Source organism: Bos taurus, chromosome 1 (genome assembly GCF_002263795.3).
Source record: "Bos taurus isolate L1 Dominette 01449 registration number 42190680 breed Hereford chromosome 1, ARS-UCD2.0, whole genome shotgun sequence".
NCBI classification, from domain to species: Eukaryota; Metazoa; Chordata; class Mammalia; order Artiodactyla; family Bovidae; genus Bos; species Bos taurus.
In genome coordinates this window covers 97,439,058-97,458,700 of record NC_037328.1, presented here as the reverse complement: position 1 = coordinate 97,458,700, position 19,643 = coordinate 97,439,058, and the positions used below count along the sequence as shown (strand labels likewise).

Sequence of the window (19,643 nt, the reverse complement as noted above, 5' to 3'; positions counted from 1 at the left end):
TTTATATATTATATGTTTGGATATAACTTGTTTTAGTTAGACACAGTCTCATGAAATCAGCCTCTATTCACTTTAATTAGATGTATTTTGGGGCCTTTAGGAAGATTTTCCTCCTCTCTTCTGTTTTAATCTTTTCAAATTTAACATATGGGAGCATACATTTGTGCCTCAAGAAGTATAGAAATCAAAATGAGTTGTAATAAAAGAAAATGGTATTTCTGGAATCTTGCAAAACTGGTTTAATTTTATTACTGGTCGTCGTATAGTATGGTATTTGTGGACTCTCCAACAAATTCCAAGGCCACACAGAGTTCAACAATTGTATCTGGGTGCTTACAATCGAGGGGTTTTTGTGTAACTGAAAGCTCGGTGTAGCTAGTCTTCCCAAGTATTGGGAAAATACAAAAGGTGTTCATCATTTCAAGAAGAATTCAGTCTGCCAAAAAATGGAGGTCTATGTGAACATATCTATCTTTTATTTATTTTTTTTAGAACTCCATCAGTGGCGAGAGATATTGATGATAAATCCAATGATGGCCATGAACCCTTTACTGCCAGCATCAGGGCAGCAGAGAATTCCAGTGATTCCCTCACCATTTGAACCTCCAAGTGTGGATAGGTATTCCTCTCCAGTGTGATATTCTGGTCTAAGGAGAAAATGGACGTTACTAAGTTTTTAAACGCTTTAACCTCAGTGTTGTCTTATAGTCTAATGTTATCTCAAGGAACGGTGGTGTAGAAAGTCTGGGGGCCACATCTTCAACAAAGTTCCCATCACTTACCCTCTGAAGCCTCTTTGACACCATCTCTCAGTAAATAGCTAATGAGCACCTGCCATGTGAAAGGCATTGCATAGGTACAAATGTGGATGGGTAGTGCACTAGGGCTGCCATAACAAAATATCACAGACTGGGTGGCTTAATTTTATGTCTCACAGTTCTAGAGGCTAAAAGTCCTAGATCAAGGTGCCGGCAGGTTTGGTTTCTCCCAAAGCTTCCCTCCTCAGCTTGCAGACTAGGCTGCCTTTTCACTGTGTTCCCACATGCCTTTTTTTCTGTATGGCAAGCACTTCTGGTGTCTCTTCTCTTTCTTATAAGGATACCAGTCCTACTGGGTAAGGGCTCCACCCTTATGACTTCATTTAATTCTAATTACCTCCTTAAAGGTCCTATCTCCAAAACAGAGTCACATGGGGTGATTAGGACTTCTAACATGTGGATTTTGGAAGGGGACACAATTCAGTCCCTAACAGTGTGATATCCTAGGTTTCCTGTGATGGAAGAAATCTTTCTTTGCAATAAAAGTGAAATTATCAGTATTTTGGTTATACATTCTGGCACCTTCCTATCTTCTTTTCTTTTGGATATATATTCTGGAATCTGGGGAGGAAGTAAAATTCATTATTATACTTGTTCACAGAGCATGAACAATAGAGTTGGATTTCTAGACACCACTGAAGTTTGGTAAATCGTCCATCCAGATAGTGACTGATTCCAGATGGCAAAACTCAAGCCAGAGTGTGTTCATCAAATGAGGAAAGACTGTTATGGTCAAGAACAGTATATAGTCATGAAAAATCAAAGATTGGTATTGATTTGATTCGATCATTTTTTCCCTAACATCCCTAAAACTTTCCTGCTTTCTCTGTTATTTTGTCAGGTGAGTCAGCCCTTCCCTACTAGAGTCCTGCCTCCCCATTTTTCTTATTATATTTCTTCTTAAACCAATAGAGATTGCAGGACTTTCATTCTTCATTTGGGGAAGAAATGATAGAATCCCATATGGCAATTAAAAAAAAAAGCTCACTGCCTATGCAATGGAAACTTTGTACAAATCCATTTTCATTTTATCTATTTTGTATCTTTTTCCTTAGAGATTTATTGCCTCCTACTGTAGCACCAGCTGACCCAAGACAGTTTTGTATTCCTTCCCAGTTTGGATCTTCAGCTCTAGCAAATGCAAACACGCCAAACTTGCTGTCCAATCGTGTCTATTCAGGTATGAGAAACTGATGTCTCTCATCTCTGGAACCACTGTGAACTGAATTGCTGCATTAAGCTTGCCATGAAATTTATTGCTAAATTTTGGAGGCGAAACTATATGGTGATAATGCTTGTAGTTTCTACAATTACTACCTAGGTTTAAATCTTGGCTCCACCACTGTGTAAGTTGCTTAACTCCTCAAACCATCAATTTACTGATGAATAACATGAAAATCTGCAATTAATATCTGTCTTACCTTACAAGGAACTGATGAAGTCATAAGGAGATGAGATCTGAGAGTAAAAGGCCCTGGGGCAGTTTATACTTGGTCTGATAGGCCAGTAAGAACTTGCTTTCTACTTGGGAGAACAGGGAAAGCTCTTGAGGAATCTGAGCAAAGGAATGACATGGTCTGACTTACATTTTACCAGGATCAATCTGGCTGCTGTGTTAGGGACAGACTTGATAGGATTCAAGTTCTGGAGTTAAACTGATGGGAGTTGATGGGCTATTAGAATAGTCAAAAGATGATGATGGCTTGGCCCTGGGTGGTTACAGTAGGAATAGTAAGAAATGGTTTGATTCTGTAAATACTTTGGAGGGAGAAACAACAGGATTTGCTCAGAGTTTAGATATGAGATGTGAGAAGAGGAGAAGTGTTAAGGAAGACATCAAAAATTTTGGCTGAGAAATGGGAGAGGGGGAGTTGCTATTCACTGAGTTGAGGAAGACTGTGAAAGGAAGAGTTTTGGGGTGGGAGAGATAGCACAGGCATTTGCAATGCCTGACTGACAATCAATAGGAGATGTCCAGAAGGCAGCTGCAGTCTAGAGAGGACATCTGGAGATAACCTGGAAATGTAATTTTGGAAATCATCAGTATATATGAGACTCGATGAGATCATTTATAAAGTGAGTTAAAAAGGATGAGTTAGAAGTTAAAAGGATGACCCCTAGGACACACCAACAGGATCTAGAAGATGAAGAGAGATATAGAAGGAGCAACCAGTGGGGTGGGAGAAAACCCAGGAAGGATAGAGGCCTGGAAGCCAAGGGAAGAAAGTGCTTTTAAGGAAAGAGTAAGCAATTGTGTCAAGCATGCAGCTCAGAGATCAAGTAAGACGAGGACCAAGAATATATGATTAGATGTGGCTTTGCGGAGGTCATTAATTATCTAAATAGGAGCAATTTCAGCATAGTGTCAGCAAGAACATGAATGTGGGGCTCCAGAGAGAATAAGAGGTGAGAATTTCCTCACAAGTTTGAAGATGAAACTGATGCATCTTATCTTCTCAAAACTGTATTCAATGAGTTTCTGTTTGCCCCGGTTCTCCAATTCCAACAACTCTTGATAGGAGTAATGTGAGTAAAAAGCCCGAGACAAAAAGAAATATGATTGGTGCCAGGGCCATTGAAGACGCAGGCCTGCCTGGATTTGAGCATATTATATACCACAGTGCATGGATCCACTTTGATGAGTCTGAGCAAGGGTCAGATCTGAAACTGGACACACTCACTGGGTGTGACAGCCCCAACAGCTGAACCTGGATGGTAGCCCCCTCTGGCAGCAAAAGCCCAGGGAATACATAGCCCAAAGTTATAGGTAACAGATAAGCAGACCTGTGAAATAGTTGCATTGGTGACCCAGAGAGAGTTTTTTAGTGGTTAAAACTCCAAAAACTGCTAATAGTTGGATACGAACAGGCAGGCTGACAACCTGTCCCAGGTACAGAGGTCAGTCTCCCACCCCAAGGCTGATGTGTAAGAGAACAAGCAAGAGCAAGGTAGGGCCTCAGTCCTATAGAAAATGAGCTACTAAGTTAAGTTAGCAAAAGAGAAATTGAGACAGGAATCAATTTCAAAAATTGGGATGTTAGGTAAAGAGTGTGTTATTACAACTGGACTACACTAAATTTGATGTCAACTATTTAAGAAAGAAAAAGAAACTTGAAATAGATTTGATGAGTCCAGATTTTACAGGATGCTAAGATCTAGGTGATGAGACCTGTGCCCTCTGCACTGGTCTTTTTACATGACGTTCTCTGCATCCTTGGGGATTAGCCCATGGGTTGGCAATTTCATGCTTGCCTGCTATCTCAAGGAGCATATCTTGAAACCACTGAACTACAAAAACATAGAGTTTTAGAGTCAGAAGAAGTTTTAGAGGTTATGTCATCTAGCCTCTGAATTTTACAACTGAGAAAGAATCTCATAAAAATAGATACAGTATGGTGTACTTCAAGATAGGTTCTTATTAACAGGAGTTTAAAGAGCTCTGCTAGCTTGGTGCAAGGCAAATATAAAATCTGTTCTAGCCTTCATGATACTAGCCCTCTTGTTGGGAAGAACAGATTTATACATGAAAAACTATCATTGAACAAAACTATGTATATCAGTGTCATTTGTGTGTCTGTTATTGTTAGAGTGTGGTCTGTAGACCTATGCTGGTCTGAGAAGTGTTTGAACAATAAATGCATAGACAGAAAGGTTTAGAAACTTTTACAGCCATTTGACAGGGTAATTTTATGTCTATTAATCTGATCGTTTCAAATTGTGCTTGTGTTCATTCTTGTTTTCATTTCAATTTTCTAAAACATCATATATGTATTTTTAAAGAGTCCATGATGGGTTGGAAATTTTAAAAGAAAAAAATAATCCTTCACCATGGATTATTTGAGAAGCACCAGCGTAGACTCTAAATGTGTTAGGAATCCAGAGAAAGAAAAAAGAAAAAATCAGTGTAAGCATGAAGTTACCAGGCAAGAATAGAGCCTTGAATTCTGATGACGCTGTCATTATTTCAAGACATTTTGAAAGGTTGACACAAAGAACGTAATTGCTGTTCAACTCCATTGAAATTGTTTTGTAAAAAGTATTTGCCTCAGCTGCACCAAAAAGTCAACATGGAGAACTTCGTATTTTATCCCCTTAAATCACTGTATTTATTTCCAGGGATTTCAGTACATCAGGAAGCATTTAGTTACTTTTTTTTTTTAAGTCAACTAATTCTTCTTGCACCCCCCAAAAAAACCACAAAACAGTCATCAATTTTTACTTCGAAAGCAAGTAGTCAAGAGATCCATAGTTAATTTCATCTTTTTCCTTTTGAAGTATGGTTGGAAAACATTGCCAGTTATGAGACCCATACTTAAAGAAAAAAATTATCTGGGGGATTTCCTGGCAGTCCAGTGGTTAGGACACGGTGCTTTCATTGCAGGACCCCTGGTTCAGTATCAGGGAAATAAGATCCTGCAAGCCATACAGTACAGCCGCTCCCCCCAAAATTATTTAGTGTTATCATGCCATCACCAAAGTGACTCTAAGATGCTGACAGTCATGAATTGACATCATTTCCAACATTGTGCTCAGTTGGTAGTTTTTTGCAGATACTGTTTTAAATCATTATATTTTCTTTTTATTATCTTCAAGTGGATATTTTTAATTTGTTCATGGGGTGGGATGGTGGTTTTCTTGTTTAAGGTTGGGGCATTTTGCCACCTGAATCCGTAAAGGCAATGGCTAGAAGAAATGAAATGATTCAAAGGCAGCATACTGCCAGGTAATGTAACAATCTTGTTTTAATTATTTTCTATTCACTCACTTGTCTGTGTATTCATTTAATATAAATACATATATATGTTATTTATATACTTTTATATATATTCATTCATTTATTATATTTGTATACTGTTGTTTTTGTATATGTTGTTACATTTGTGTATATGTCATTGTTGTTTAGTCGCTCAGTTGTGTCTGACTCTTTGTGACCCCATGGGCTACAGCCTGCCAAGCTCCTCTGTCCGTGGGATTTTCTAGGCAAGAATACCAGTGTGGGTTGCCATTTCCTTCTCCGGGGGTTTGTGTATGTATATTCACTGATTATATACATATACACACACATTCTGATTACTTTCAAAAAGTATTTCAGGAATACTACAAAAAGAGACATATACAAACATGTACACGGGTTGGTTAAAGATAAAAGCAAGATTAGAGATTACACAGTGAAGCTAACTTTATAGATCATAATAATCAGTCGATGTCTCATAATTAAATGCCTACCTATGATTCTTTTGAAATTCATATTGGCAATGCTGTCTTAAATTACTTCAATTCTGCCTGAAGATAGGAGTCAAGCTTGCCAATCCCACTTCAAACTATGCCATCAGAGCCCAGACAGCCCCTCATTAGCCTAAAAGCAGCCTTCAGCAATCAGGAGAAGACAGTAATAATGACCAGCGTTTGGCTGTGGGTGAGAAAAGACATCAGAGTCAACTTTCTCATCAGTGGGCACTAAGGGGTTCAGGTGATGACCAATAAGCAAAGTAAAGTAAGCAAAATTGCCAACAAACCTTCCACTCCTCCTCCTTTCCCGTATCCTTACCATGTCATTAATTTTAGCAGTTGAGACCCACTGCATTTCTTGAGTCTCACTAAAATTGTACTGCAACATTTAAAACCTTCTTCCCAGGACTTTAGTTTCTTTGAGGATTAATCTCTGGCAAGAAACTACTCTGTGTTGTGTTCTCCCCATCCCTGCTAACACTGCCTTATCCAGTAGAGATAATGTTCTAAAGACCGGCCTTGGACTTCCACTGTGAGACTTAGCCAAACCTTTCATCCTCTGATCTTACTCTAAACTCTCCCTCCAATGGCTTTCAGGGAGATTTGTGTTTATGCCCAACAAACTTCAGAAAAATGGCCTAAAGACTTACAGGAAAACCAGAGGTACTACATTAGGGAAGGCAGAGGGCCATTAAAAGTATTTTTCTAATGGTTTTCTTGGGTTTATACAATATTTTGTTTTGTTTTTAGGATGGAAATGGAAATGCATGCCATTTACCAGCAAAGGAGAATAGAAAAAGTTAATTCTAAAGGACTAGCAGGCCTAGGGATCCCATTCATTTATGGCTCCAGTATCCCTGTGGGCCCAGCCACCTACCATGGCAGGGGCATGCTCCCAGCCAGTGACCTGCACCTTCACAGAAGCACCCTGAGAAACCTTCAGGGAAACCCCATGATAGTGGCAACTGGTCCACGCTTTACAGACAACTGGGGGCAAAAATGTCGTCGTCTCAGGAGAGGTACCGGGAGTCAGAAAGTTCTAGACAGTGACACTGAGAGTTCTAAAAGTCAAGTAGAAGAGAAGCCCCTAGGCCAAGCCCATGCAGTTCTCTATGAAGAGAACGAGTATACAAAAGACCCAGAAATGGAGGCTCTGGACAATCACACGTTGGGTGAAACCAGTGGAAAGCCAACTACAGCTCTTGCTGACACCTGTGGAGAGCTGGAGCCCAGCCACAGAAAGCCCTGGGGAGCTCAGGGAACTCCCCTGGAAGAAAAGGCTTGGGACGAGGGGAAGGAGAAGCCCTCCGAGCATGGTTTGGCAGCCTGTGGAGAAAAGAATGGGGTGTACCCCCCAGCTCGACGATCATCTCAGCCAGGTAGGTGTCCAGAGGCCAATCCTCAGGAACCACAGGTTGTCAGGTCCGTGAGATTATTACACAGTGATCTGTGACCATTGTGTTTCTTTTTATCCATCCTACTTAGAATTACCCCCTCTTGAAAAACTTATTACATTAGTTCCAATCAGCCATAACAGTGAAATGTACCTCTTTTTATATATTATTATATAGAGAATTTTCAGTGAAGTCTAGAAAGGTATAAATATGGGGAAGGATGGGAAAACCTACCAGAATGTTTAATTAAAATTTTAATCTGATTTAGTCTCTTCAGCACAAAATAGAGGGGCTTCTTTCTTAGAAGTATGATTCAATCTCCCCTGTATTTAAGTGTAGTAATAGAAAAAACAGACAAACAGAATCTCTTTCAATGTTCATTATTGTTATGATACAGTTTAACCTATAAGTATTAACACACTATCCCCTGCCAAACACACTGAATAGTTTTCTAGAAATTTTTTAGATTAAAAAAATATAAAACCAGAATTTCTTTAGATAAAAATATTTTAAAACACAGGGATTGGGGTATGTGTAATCTAGCCACCACACCAGCTTGTTTCCCTGACAAAGTATTAATTTGCCATTTTGATGAAGATAGAGCTAATTCTTGTATGGCTTAGAGAGCATCATAAATCATGTAACATCATAGAACATGGTGTTAATCTGGAGAATGAAATCTACAGGGTATTTCTATTGAAATCTGAGAGAAGCTGGAACTTTGTTTTTATTTATGATAAGGCAGTCATTAAAGATCCTCTAGAGGAAGAAAAGAAAGGAGACAGCTAAGCTTTTTTAGAAATCATCTCTCAGTAACTCAGTAGCTTTTAAGGGGGTTACATATAGATCTACATCAAGGAGCTGCTCTGTGGTAATAGAATATGCGGCAATTAATGTAACTATATATACAACTGTACTCTTAGCTTCACCCTTGCCCACAAAATAATTTCCTTTCCATTTGAAAGGGACACACGTCTTGCTTACAACCAAGGAAAATCTATCTTTGAATGAAGACATTCAGAAATGGACCGTGAACGATGTGTACAACTTCATTAGCGGCCTTCCGGGTTGTTCAGACTATGCTCAGGTGACGTAACGTTTAAATATTTTTTTAAAGTCAATTGACTTCTTTTTTTAAATAAGACATTTTGAAATATACTTCCTTCATAATGAGTTCTAACTTGGTTTTGAACCCAAAGAGCATTCCTAATAATCTCTTCCTTTTTATGTCGTTGGCTCTCCTGAAACAGAAGCCTCTGATTGATGGAGCTTGAGTCATGTGCCCACACTCCAGCTTCAGGGAAAGCTGGGAAAGCCAGTGTCTGGCTTTAGTTTCAGTCTCCTCAAGACTCCTGAGATGCGGGGATTCTCCCAAAATTAGGAGGTTCAAAGGTCAAACATCCAAGAAGAATGAGAGATATCTACTATATGTCCTATTCATCCATGTAGCAAACATTTTGGAGGCATGTACTTCTGTATCACAAGTTTTAGGTACTCGTCATAATAATAGAAATATGTACTTTATTCTAAAAAGGACAAGAAGGAAATACATTTGAAAAGTAGGAAATTAACTATTTTAAAATTCCATTTTTGTGCTAGGGCAATATGTTAAAATGCCTACACATATAATTCAATCTGATAGATAAATACTATTTTTTAAATTATAATGAACTGCTAGGATAGTTGGAAAGTAAAACCAGTATCACTTATCAGTGATAAAAATGGGAAAATCAGAGATAAAAATGGTGGGTTGGCAAGTTTTTGAGGTTTATGTCAATGTTACATTTTCAAGTATATAATTTACTTTTTCAAGTGATTTTAATAACACAATTCCAAGCAACAATGTACCAACTAAATCTGACATCATTATCTTCGGTTTACATATTAAAGGAAAAGAAAGCAAGAAAAGGACATTATGATTTAACTACATTGTAATTAATTGATGTTAGAGATAATTGTTTTCAGATCTTATTTTGTGACATTTTCCTTCAGTGTAATGCTGTTAATTTTTAAATTCTTCTTTTCTTTTCTTTCCTCTTTCTTTCTCCCTTTGTTCTTTTCATGGAACCAATGGAAAAGTCACAGAGTAGTAGTTAAGAGTATAGCTTATGAAAGTACAAGTTCAAACCCCAGCTTTTCCACTCTCTGGACACGTGACCTGGGACAAGTTGCCTCTCTCCTTGGTGTCTCAGTTTTTTCATCTGTAAATGGGGATAATAGTATAATACTTTCTCAAAGTACTATTGTATTAATGAGTGCCTGACACCTTCTAAGTACTCAATATATTCTAATTTCATCATTATATCTGAGGCTTCTAGAGAAAGCAAAATCTCAAGTTACTTATGAGGCAAGTTGTATTCTTCAAGTCACTTATCTTTTGCATACCTGCTAAAAATATTTGTTCTATTTTTTCCTACTCAAGGAGTATAACCTTATTATTTTATTACTAGTCATTAACTGTAGGTAAGTCACTTTTTAAATTTATCTGTGCCACTTATCAAGTGCCACATCAACCACTGGTACAATGGAGTTACAAAATTCTGATAGCCGGAAACATGAAATCCCTTGTATAACGAATGTTACATTGCTGACTTCTGATGGACTGAATCTGTTTGAACTCGCTATTTTTAATCAGTAAGTGATTCACAGTCATATGCAGTTTATAATAACCACTCTTGTAATAAATAATATTACATGCATTTCATACTTTATAATCCCAAATGTTCCCTCGTGGGTACCAAGAAGCCACATAAACTCGAAGACCCCAAACTTTACTGACTCATTATCTCTTACCAACAGGATGTGAGTGCTTCCTTCCCCACCCCTAGGAGTGGCACAATTATTTCTAGGTGTTTCTCAAATGTGTTTAGGATCAAGTCCTGCTCTTGTTTCCTCACTAAAGTTGGTTCCCCTCCCAGAAATTGCTGGTGTTATCAACAGCTCTCACTTGCATTTTCCTCTCCTCCCTTCACTGCTCATCTAAGGCAGGGCACAGAGGCACTGTGTCTGTAAATGTGAGAGTTTGAAATTTGCCTGAAATGGTTTTTACCCATATCCCTTCACTCAGACTATTTGTTCATTCACTGATTTGTCCAGCAAGGACAATTGCACATGTTTTGTACCAGGCACTGCATTACAGATACATCAGTGAGTAAAACATGGGCCTGCCCTCAAATAAGAACTATTCCATGTTGAAATTGAGTTCTATATTGAGAGAATTGGCTGGTTTAGACAGTAAAGAATCTGCATGCAATGCAGGAGATCCGGGTTCAATCCCTGGGTCAGGAAGATCCCCTGGAGAAGGAAATGACAACCCACTCCCATATTCTTGCCTGGGAAATCCCATGGACAGAGGAGCCTGGTGGGCTACAGTCCATGGGGTCACAAAGAGGCAGACACAACTGAGTCACTAACACTTTCATACTTTTCACTTTCATAGAATTGCAATGTACTCCAAGGGTTGTTAAACAACACAAACAACACACCATTGGAGCACAGAAAAGAGAGTAACTGAAAATAAGAAATGTTACAATTTTTGTGTCATCCTCAAGCAGTTCTAATGTTTCCTCCAAAGCTGAAAATCTATATGTAAAACAAGATTTAAAAAAAAAAAACATTCAAAGTTGACATCTTTTATGTTTAATAAGGTATTTAAAGATCATGCAATTGATGGAGAAACTTTGCCATTACTCACAGAGGAGCATCTTCGAAGTGCTATGGGATTAAAGTTGGGACCAGCACTGAAGATTCAATCACAGGTATGGTGATTTTTCATAACTAAACATGCATTCATGTTATGAAGCCTAAGAGAAATATGTTCCTTTCTTTGGTTGTAATATTAACGATACCTGTCTAACCTCTTTTCTAAACTTTTGCCCTCTATGGGTGTGGACATAACAGAATAAGGGAACCTGAAAGCATCGGATGGGGCATTGTACACAACCCTAAGTTCAGTTGGGACGGCACCAAGCAAGGGTGTATTGGGCAGTGTTTAATGACCTGCTCTCTTTAAAAAGGAACCCTGATTCAGTGTTTGTCCATTTCTGTAGTGTAAAATACTGCCTCCATGACTGACAAACTCCAAATGCAACTGAATACAAGATTTGGAAGAGATGCACAACAGCACCCTATTTTAGACTCCCTTCACCATGTGGATAGCACAGGTGTAAACAACCTCAAAAGCAGTGATGATAATAAACAATTATAGTAAAATAAGTAGACAAAATAATTAAGTTATAAGTTTGGAGCATTTAATATTTTGTTGTTCTTTAGTTGCTAAATCATGTCTGAGTCTTTGGGTGCGACCCCATGGACTATAATGTGGTCTGCCAGGATCCTCTATCCGTGAGATTTCGCAGCAATATTACTGCAGTGGGTTGCCATTTCCTTCTCCAGGGAATCTTCCCAACCTAGAGAACCCACATCTCCTGCACTGTAGGCGGATTCTTTACCACTGAGCCACCTGGGAAGCCTATTCAATATTAATACTTTAGCTTTCTATATAATATATCTAATTGTAACTTTATATAATTTAGTTTTTAATAATGGCATTTTTAGGGTTTCCCCGGTGGCTCAGTGGTAAAGAATTCACCTGCCAATGCAGGAGACATGGGTTCAATCCCTGATCCTGGAAGATCCGACATGCTCTGAAGCAACTAGGCCACAACAATTGAGCTTGTGTCTGCAGCCCAGGAACCACAACTTCTGACCCTTATGCTGCAACTATTGAACCTGTGGGCCTAGAGCCCATGCTCCACAGTAAGATAAACCATCGCAATGAGAAGCCTGTGCACCGCACCTAGAGAGCAGCCACAAAGACCCAGAACAGCCAATAAATGTGTAATAATGGTATTTTTAACAATTAGCTGGCAAACTTCTTAAAAGTTTAACAGTTGGTCACAAGAGCTGAAATAAGCCATAGCACCCCTTCTCATCACTGCCTCCACTGCTTCATTCTGGCCTAAGGCACCACTGTCTCTCACTGGATCACTGCATTAGCCTTCCAACTCTTCTTCCTGTTCTGCCCCTGCCCACCCAGAGCCTATTCACACAACAGTAAAGAATGATTCTTCTAATACATGACAGATCATGTCACTCTTCTGCAGTAGCTTCCCATCTCTTTCAAAGTCATATATTATTTGCACTCCTCCCCACCCGTCACCACCCTTGCCTTCCTGACCTCATCTTGACATCTCTCTCCATCAGTTACTGCTTTTGCCATTCACCTCTGGATGCTATTTGAACATCTAGGCAGGCTCCACCTTAGCACATCTCTCTCTGGCTGTGGTGCTTCCCCCACCCCCCAGACAGCCTCATGCTTTGCTCCCTTCATCTTTGCTCCACTCTCCCATCTCAAAGAGGTTTGTGTGGTTCATGCTACTTAAAATTGCACACAGCCCAGCCCCATACATCCTCCTGCCATCCCTTTTTCTGCTCTTCTCTTTTCCCCCATAGCACTTATCACCTTCAATCACACAATATAATTTACTCATTTATAACCATTATATTTATTTTTTCTTTCTCTCTGACCCCACTAGAATGTAAGCTCAATTAGAGCAGAGATCGTTATCTGTTTTGTTGACTGAATAATCTCAGAATGTGCAAAACCCATAATAGGTCAATAACTATTTGTTGAAAGAACGAGTTTCCTAAAATCGAAACCAAGAAGCCTCAAATAATTGTTTCAGAATTTATATGGTACTCTACCTATTTACAATACATATTCAGACCAGGTACTGAGTTTCTAAAATGTCCTTCAAAAACCATTTTTATTTATCTAAACTTTTTAGGGTAAAGAAGTTCTTTATTTCTAATGGAAATACTTTAAGGTTTCCATTGGTGGTGTTTTTTTCAACTTCTTATTCTGGAATAACTGTAGATACAGAAAAGTTGCGAATAGAGTGCAGAGAGTTCACCTAGTTTTTCCCAGTGTTAACATCTTACATAACATGGCACATTTGTCAAAGCTAAGAAATTAACATTGGTACAATATGATATTCACTTTTAAGTAATTTTTCTTTAGTGATGACACTATATCTCTTGGAATACTTACAAAAATATTGGACAGTTCTTTTTCCTCAAATCAGATTTTCTTTGCTTTGATTTATCACTTTGGTTGGGTTTTTGTTTTGTTTTTGTTTTGGGGTGTTTTTTTGGTTTTTTGTCTTTATAGCGTGGCCGACCCCAAGTCATTCTTAATCTTCTCCTCACTTGCTGTTAACATTACCCCTCTATATCATTTTCATGAGGCTGTAGTCATTTCTTCTGCTCCTGATATATGTAAATGCCTCCATGCAGGCCAACTGAGCTGTTACATCCCAGGCTCCATCTCCCAGTGTAACAAGGCAGGGCTACCACAGAAGCTGTGGGGAAAGGGGAAAGGGAGGGGGGAGATCCCACTGATGCCAGATGTTCAACCAAATAGAGCAGTTACAGAGTCCTTGGGATTGGGATTGCCCAAGGGTCCAACTGAAACAGGAAAAGTGAAAGGTTCTGAGCAACATCTGAAAGTCCCAGAAGGTGAGCAAGCAGGAGTGCATCTCAATTTCCAAAATGGGCATCAAGGGCAAAATTCTATTTCAGCAAGAACTGCTAAGAAGGAGGAAACCCACACTTCAGAACAGAAACCTAGGAGATCGACCTGGACTGAGCACACAAGGAGAGGGGTAGGAGAAGAAAACACTGGAATTTGAGAACTCAGATATTATTAAAATGGAGGGAGCTTGGTGTTTGAGTTACAGCAATGTGAACAATATAGAAATCTCCTGGGTCCCCCTCAGGGTCAGGTTTGTGCACAAGCACACTGGTTAGTACCAGGCACCAAGACCCAAGGGCTTCCCTGGTGACTCAGGGATAAAATATCTGCCTGCAAATGCAGGAGACTTGGGTTTGATCCCTGGGTCAGGAAGATCCCCTGGAGAAGGAAATGGCAGCCCACTCCAATATTCTTGCCTAAAGAATCCCATGGACAGAAGAGTCTGGCTGGCTTCTGTCCATGGGGTCTCAAAAGAGTCAGACACAACTGAGCAACTGAGCACGTACTAAGTCCCAGAGCCACCTTATTTAATGTCTCAAAACAAAGCCCACTGAAGGCCAGCTGTGTGCTGAGGTTCTAAACAGTTTCAGCCCCAGCCAGAGAAGGATGGGCTGGGTGCTGGTGATGGTGGAGTCTGGTGTCTGTGGGAACTCTTGTGGAACCCCTGGAAAAGGGAAAGCTGGGGGAATGCTGGGCGAAATAATCATGTGTGCTGATGAACCGCAGCAGGACCAAGAACAGGAATTGGTAAGTTCCTACCATCTCGATACCCAGTTTTACATCTCAAACACTATAATTCTGGAAGAAAAAGCCCGCCATATCCTAGAATTGTGTCCTCCACAATTGTGTAGATGCCCTATGCCTGAAATTACCTCAGCCTGCCTGCCACCTGTGTCTTTGAAGAATATGCTGAGTTATTGAATGGATTCATAGATTTAATTACTGTATTTTGTCTTCAAAGGTATCTCAACATGTGGAAAGTATGTTCTACAAGAAAAGTCTTTCACTTCCTACCCACACAAAACAAGCATTCAATCAACCAACAGATACAAACCCTCTTTTGGATTTTAACTCCTGGAGTGATACATTGGACATTCCTTGTTCCCAGGATATGATCGTTCCTAAAGGAACTGAGTGAGATAATATGAGAAATTAAAACCCTCCTGGAGCAAGAACAGTCTTAATTGTTTCTCAAAAATCTCTAGGATATTCTGAAAGGTGTGTAAGAGTTTCCCAGGACCAGATGGAGGCTGAGAGAGAGAGAAAGCCTGTCCACCTGAGCTGTCCCAGAGGGGTCCTTTCTCAGGCTTCAAGGAGTGACCTCAGCTTCAAAGTGTGTGCACGTGTGCATGTTAAGTCACTTTCAACTCTTTGTGACCTTATGGACTGTAGTCTACCATGCTCCTTGGTCCATGGGGATTCTCCAGGCAGGAATACTGGAGTGAGTTGCCATGCCCTCCTCCAGGGAATCTTCCTGACCCAATGATCGAACCCCCATCTCAGGTCTCTTGCATTGGCAGGTGGGTTCTTTACCACTAGCACCACCCACCTGGGAAGCCCTCAGCACAAAGTAGCTGGTGTGTGTTAGTCGCTCAGTCATGCCTGACTCTTTGCAACCCCATGGACTACAGCCCACCAAGCTCCTCTGTCCACGGGATTTTCCAAGCAGGGATACTGGAGTGGGTTGCCATTTCCTTCTCCAGGGGATCTTCCCAACCCAGGGATTGAACCCAGGTCTCCTGCACTGCAGGCAGATTCTTTACCATCTGAGCTACGAAGGAAGCCTGACTATGATGAAATCGTTTTTGGTGACCACCAAAACTATGGAAGAGAGGCTTGTACTTGACGTACAACTGTACTTGACGTACAAGTCGGAGTTTTCCAGCTGAGATTTAACCCACTAAAAAATGTGTGGCAAAGAACAAAGAAGACAGAAACGTAGATATAAAAGTGCTCAAACTCTAAAGCACTACTCAATTACCAGCTATTAGTCAACAATTCAGTCCTATTATTTAGAGCGAAGCTTCTGGTCATCATCTTTGTGTTCAATCAACAAAATTTAACAACCAAAATTTAAAAATTAAAGGAAATACTAAAATCTATCAAGTTACCTCATAGCAAGCATCAGAATCTAGACACGTGTAAACATTCTGCTGGATAGTTAACATGTTCTGCAGCAACACTCTCCAGTGAGACTCCCTGACAGGAGGCTGCTTTCAAAACGAAGGAGAGACTTTAGAAACATCAAGAAAGCTACAGTTGAGTGTTTCCAGGAGGAAATCTGTGCAACAGCCAGAAGAACTGACTCTGAAAAAAAAAAAAAAAAAGAGCTCCTTTACTGGTTTCCCATCCCCTAACCCAGAGAGAGACAAAGGCAACCCAATGGAGCCAGAAGAAGCCAGAAGAGCAGGTGTAGAGGTACTTACACCTCTACAGACTCCCACCTTTCCTCACTGCAGGCATCCAGCCTGAAGGAGGCCAGAGAGAGGACAGGGCAGAAGCTTTAACTTTAAAGTTCAGTCAGTTCAACTGCTGTTCAACATTTCCTTCTGATACGAAACCATGTTATGACTAAAAATATCTGGAGGACTGCTTATTATCTAATAGGGAGAGGAAAAGGCATCGTAACCACCTCACATTGCACCCAGGAGGTGGGGGAGAGTTATCTCCGCAAAGCAGGACTGAATTGGCAAGATGGAGGGGAGGCGATGACAGCAGCTTCTGTACATACCCATGGAGCCCCCCTCTTTCAACTTCACATTTAACAGAAGGTCTGTGAGAAGAGCCACAGGAAACTGATAGGTGTTTGCTCAAGGAGGGGACTGAGTGGCAGGGAGGTGAGGGACACTTCTTACTACATACCCTCTGGTGTATTTAAAAATTTTAACTATGAGAACGTAGTTTCTGTTTTTAGAAGTTATATTTAAAATAAACAAACTGAAGCAGGCAGCCTCTAAGGTGGCCACCCCTGAGCCCTGTTTCCTGGTGTTCACACCTTGTGTGATCCCCTCCCCTTTGGCCTGCACATAGGACTCCTTTCTAAGGGGTAGAACATGGAAGATGTGAAGGCGTGTCAGTCTGTGGCCGCTGTCTCAGGTACTCTCTTGCTCTCTGGATTGCTCACTCTGGAGGCAACCATCTTCTCTATGTCTCCAGGCTGTCTGTGGAGAAGCCAATGTGACTGAACTTGGAAATGGATCTTCTGAGGCATGCAAAACAGCCCCATGAGGGAACTTGAAGGTGGCTCTTTCCCATGTCAAGCCTTGAGATTACTATCCAGCTCCTGCCCACAGCTTGATGGCAGTCTCGTGGGTGACCCTGAGCCAGAGGCCCCCAGCTAAGCCTGGATTCCTGACCCACAGAAACTGTGGGGTGATAAGTATGTGTTTCCAGCCATCAATGGAATCATTTGTCTCATAGCAATATTTTCCTAAAACAAACAAATTTAAGTTGCACTGATAAACATATAGCAGGCTTCCCACGTCCACTTTTTGATTTAGAAGGTAGGCTTTTGAATTCATATCCCCACAAGTCATGCTAATTTAGTTGATCTTTGCTTTCTTTCATTTTTAACATGAAGACAACAGGGTTTTTGACATAAAATTATACTATACTGTCAAATATGCACGTGGACCAAAAAGGGACTGTTGGTCCCTTTGAGTGGAGAGAGAGACTCAGAGAAAGAAATAATTCTTGCAAATTTCAAATTTTTAAGAACTATTTTGTCACATGACCTCTCACCTACTATAATTCCCAGCATGTAGAAGTTTCAGCAAATACCAAATGTGAGTTAACAGGTGTTATGGTAAGGGATAAAAATGAAAGCTTAATTAATACTTTAAGTGGCAAAGAGATAGGGATCATGTGATTCAATCCATATGATAGTTTTTGAATTTATTATCCCTGCTACATGAGTCAGTTGAGTTGGTAAATGATTCACTTGAACAGATGTGTCTCAGTGTTGATCTAATGAAAATGTTCTGATATGCCATCCTGGAATGTACTATCACCAAAAAAAGCACTGTGCTTAATTTTAGAACCATGCATAAAAAAAGAAACATGTAAAAGAGGCTCTCCCCAGCTCTCAACACTCTTCTTTGGAAGAAAAGGAGACTGAAATTGCTTGTCCATACTAAGATTGTTTCTTTCCGGATTCATGACTCTAGGGTACCTTTTAAGAAAAGACCCACGTTAGTGATAAAAATTATTTTGAAGGGTGAAAATTTTACTCATATTATCATGTAGAAGTAGTTTTTAACTTTTCTGCAAATGCAACTTTAGTCTTGAGTATGCTCTGTACCTTTTGTGAGAATAAAACAAAGAACAGCAAAAACAGCAACAAAATTCTCTCTCGTGTTTGAAAACCAATCACAATAAAAATGTGTTTGCTAAATAGGATCTTCTGACTTACAAAACATTCTGTTTAAACAGGTGCAATACATATCCATACAATGGAGTACTATGCAACGGCTCCTCTCTGGATGTATTACACCCATTAAAAAGCAGTGATAGAATTTAAGTATCACCGTTTTGCACACCTAAAAACTAAAGGATCTAAACGATGGTCATAAATGACCTTTTTTTTAGAGTGCTACTTTATTCTTTTATTTATCTGACTGAGCTGATCTTCATTGCTGTAAGAGGGCTTTCTTTAGTTCCAGTGAGCAGAGGCCACTCTTCACTTTCTGCCACAAGGGTGGTGTCATCTGCATATCTGAGGTTATTGATATTTCTCCCGGCAATCTTGATTCCAGCTTGTGCTTCATCCAGCCTCGAATTTCTCATGAGGTACTCTGCTGCTACTACTGCTGCTGCTGCTAAGTTGCTTCAGTCGTGTCTGACTCTGTGCGACCGAATAGATGGCAGCCCACCAGGCTCCACCATCCCTGGGATTCTCCAGGCAAGAACACTGGAGTGGGTTGCCATTTCCTTCTCCAATGCATGAAAGTGAAAAGTGAAAGTGAAGTCACTCAGTCATGTCCAACTCTTAGCGACCCCATGGACTACAGCCCATCAGGCTCCTCGGTCCATGGGATTTTCCAGGCAAGAGTACTGGAGTGGGGTGCCATTGCCTTGGCATACTCCTTCCCAATTTGAACCAGTCCATTGTTTCATGTCTGATTCTAACCGTTGCTTCTTGACCTGCATACAGGTTTCACAGAAGGCGGGTAAGGCTACCTGATATTCCCACCTCTAAGAATTCTCCACAGTTTGTTGTGATCTACACAGTCAAAGGCTTTAGCATAGTCAATAAAGCAGAAGTAGATGTTTTTCTGGAATTCTCTTGCTTTTTCTATGATCCAACAGATGTTGGCAATTTGATCTTTGGTTCCTCTGCCCTTTCTAAATCCAGCTTGTGCATCTGGAAGTTCTCGGTTCACATACTGTTGAAGCCTAGCTGATTGTTTAATTGAATTCAATCAGTATTTTTTTTCATTTTGCTAAGAAATTACTCTCATCAAATAAAACAAAAACAAGAATCTCAAATACCTTGTTACTATAAACAAGTTTACTTTTGTCTTAGTTCAGGCCACTATAATAAAATAGTATAGACTGGGTGATTTGTAAACAACAGAAATACATTTCTCATAGTTCTGGAAACTGGAAAAACTTAGATCAGGGTGCCAGCAATCTGAAGTACTAGTGAGGGTCCTCTTCCAGGTTGCA

At 40.1% G+C, this 19,643-nt stretch overlaps 1 protein-coding gene across 1 annotated transcript; it reads left to right on the top strand.

Moving 5' to 3' along the window:
- The first annotated feature begins 473 nt into the window (after window positions 1-473).
- SAMD7 (sterile alpha motif domain containing 7) lies at window positions 474-15,114 on the top strand. Its single transcript, XM_024993240.2, has 7 exons — window positions 474-619; window positions 1,874-1,998; window positions 5,463-5,541; window positions 6,798-7,426; window positions 8,407-8,528; window positions 11,089-11,199; window positions 14,938-15,114. The coding sequence occupies exons 1-7, from the start codon at window positions 519-521 to the stop codon at window positions 15,112-15,114; spliced, it is 1,344 nt and encodes a 447-aa protein (XP_024849008.2). The 5' UTR covers window positions 474-518.
- The last annotated feature ends 4,529 nt before the right edge of the window (window positions 15,115-19,643 follow it).

What these genes read in the sequence shown, in the direction of transcription:
- SAMD7 (XM_024993240.2), top strand. Translation starts at nt 519, where the DNA reads ATGATAAATCCAATGATGGCCATGAACCCTTTACTGCCAGCATCAGGG. An exon ending in GTCCAATCGTGTCTATTCAG is followed by an intron (nt 1,999 to 5,462) that starts GTATGAGAAACT and finishes TTCTTGTTTAAG; the next exon opens with GTTGGGGCATTTTGCCACCT. An exon ending in CACTGAAGATTCAATCACAG is followed by an intron (nt 11,200 to 14,937) that starts GTATGGTGATTT and finishes TTGTCTTCAAAG; the next exon opens with GTATCTCAACATGTGGAAAG.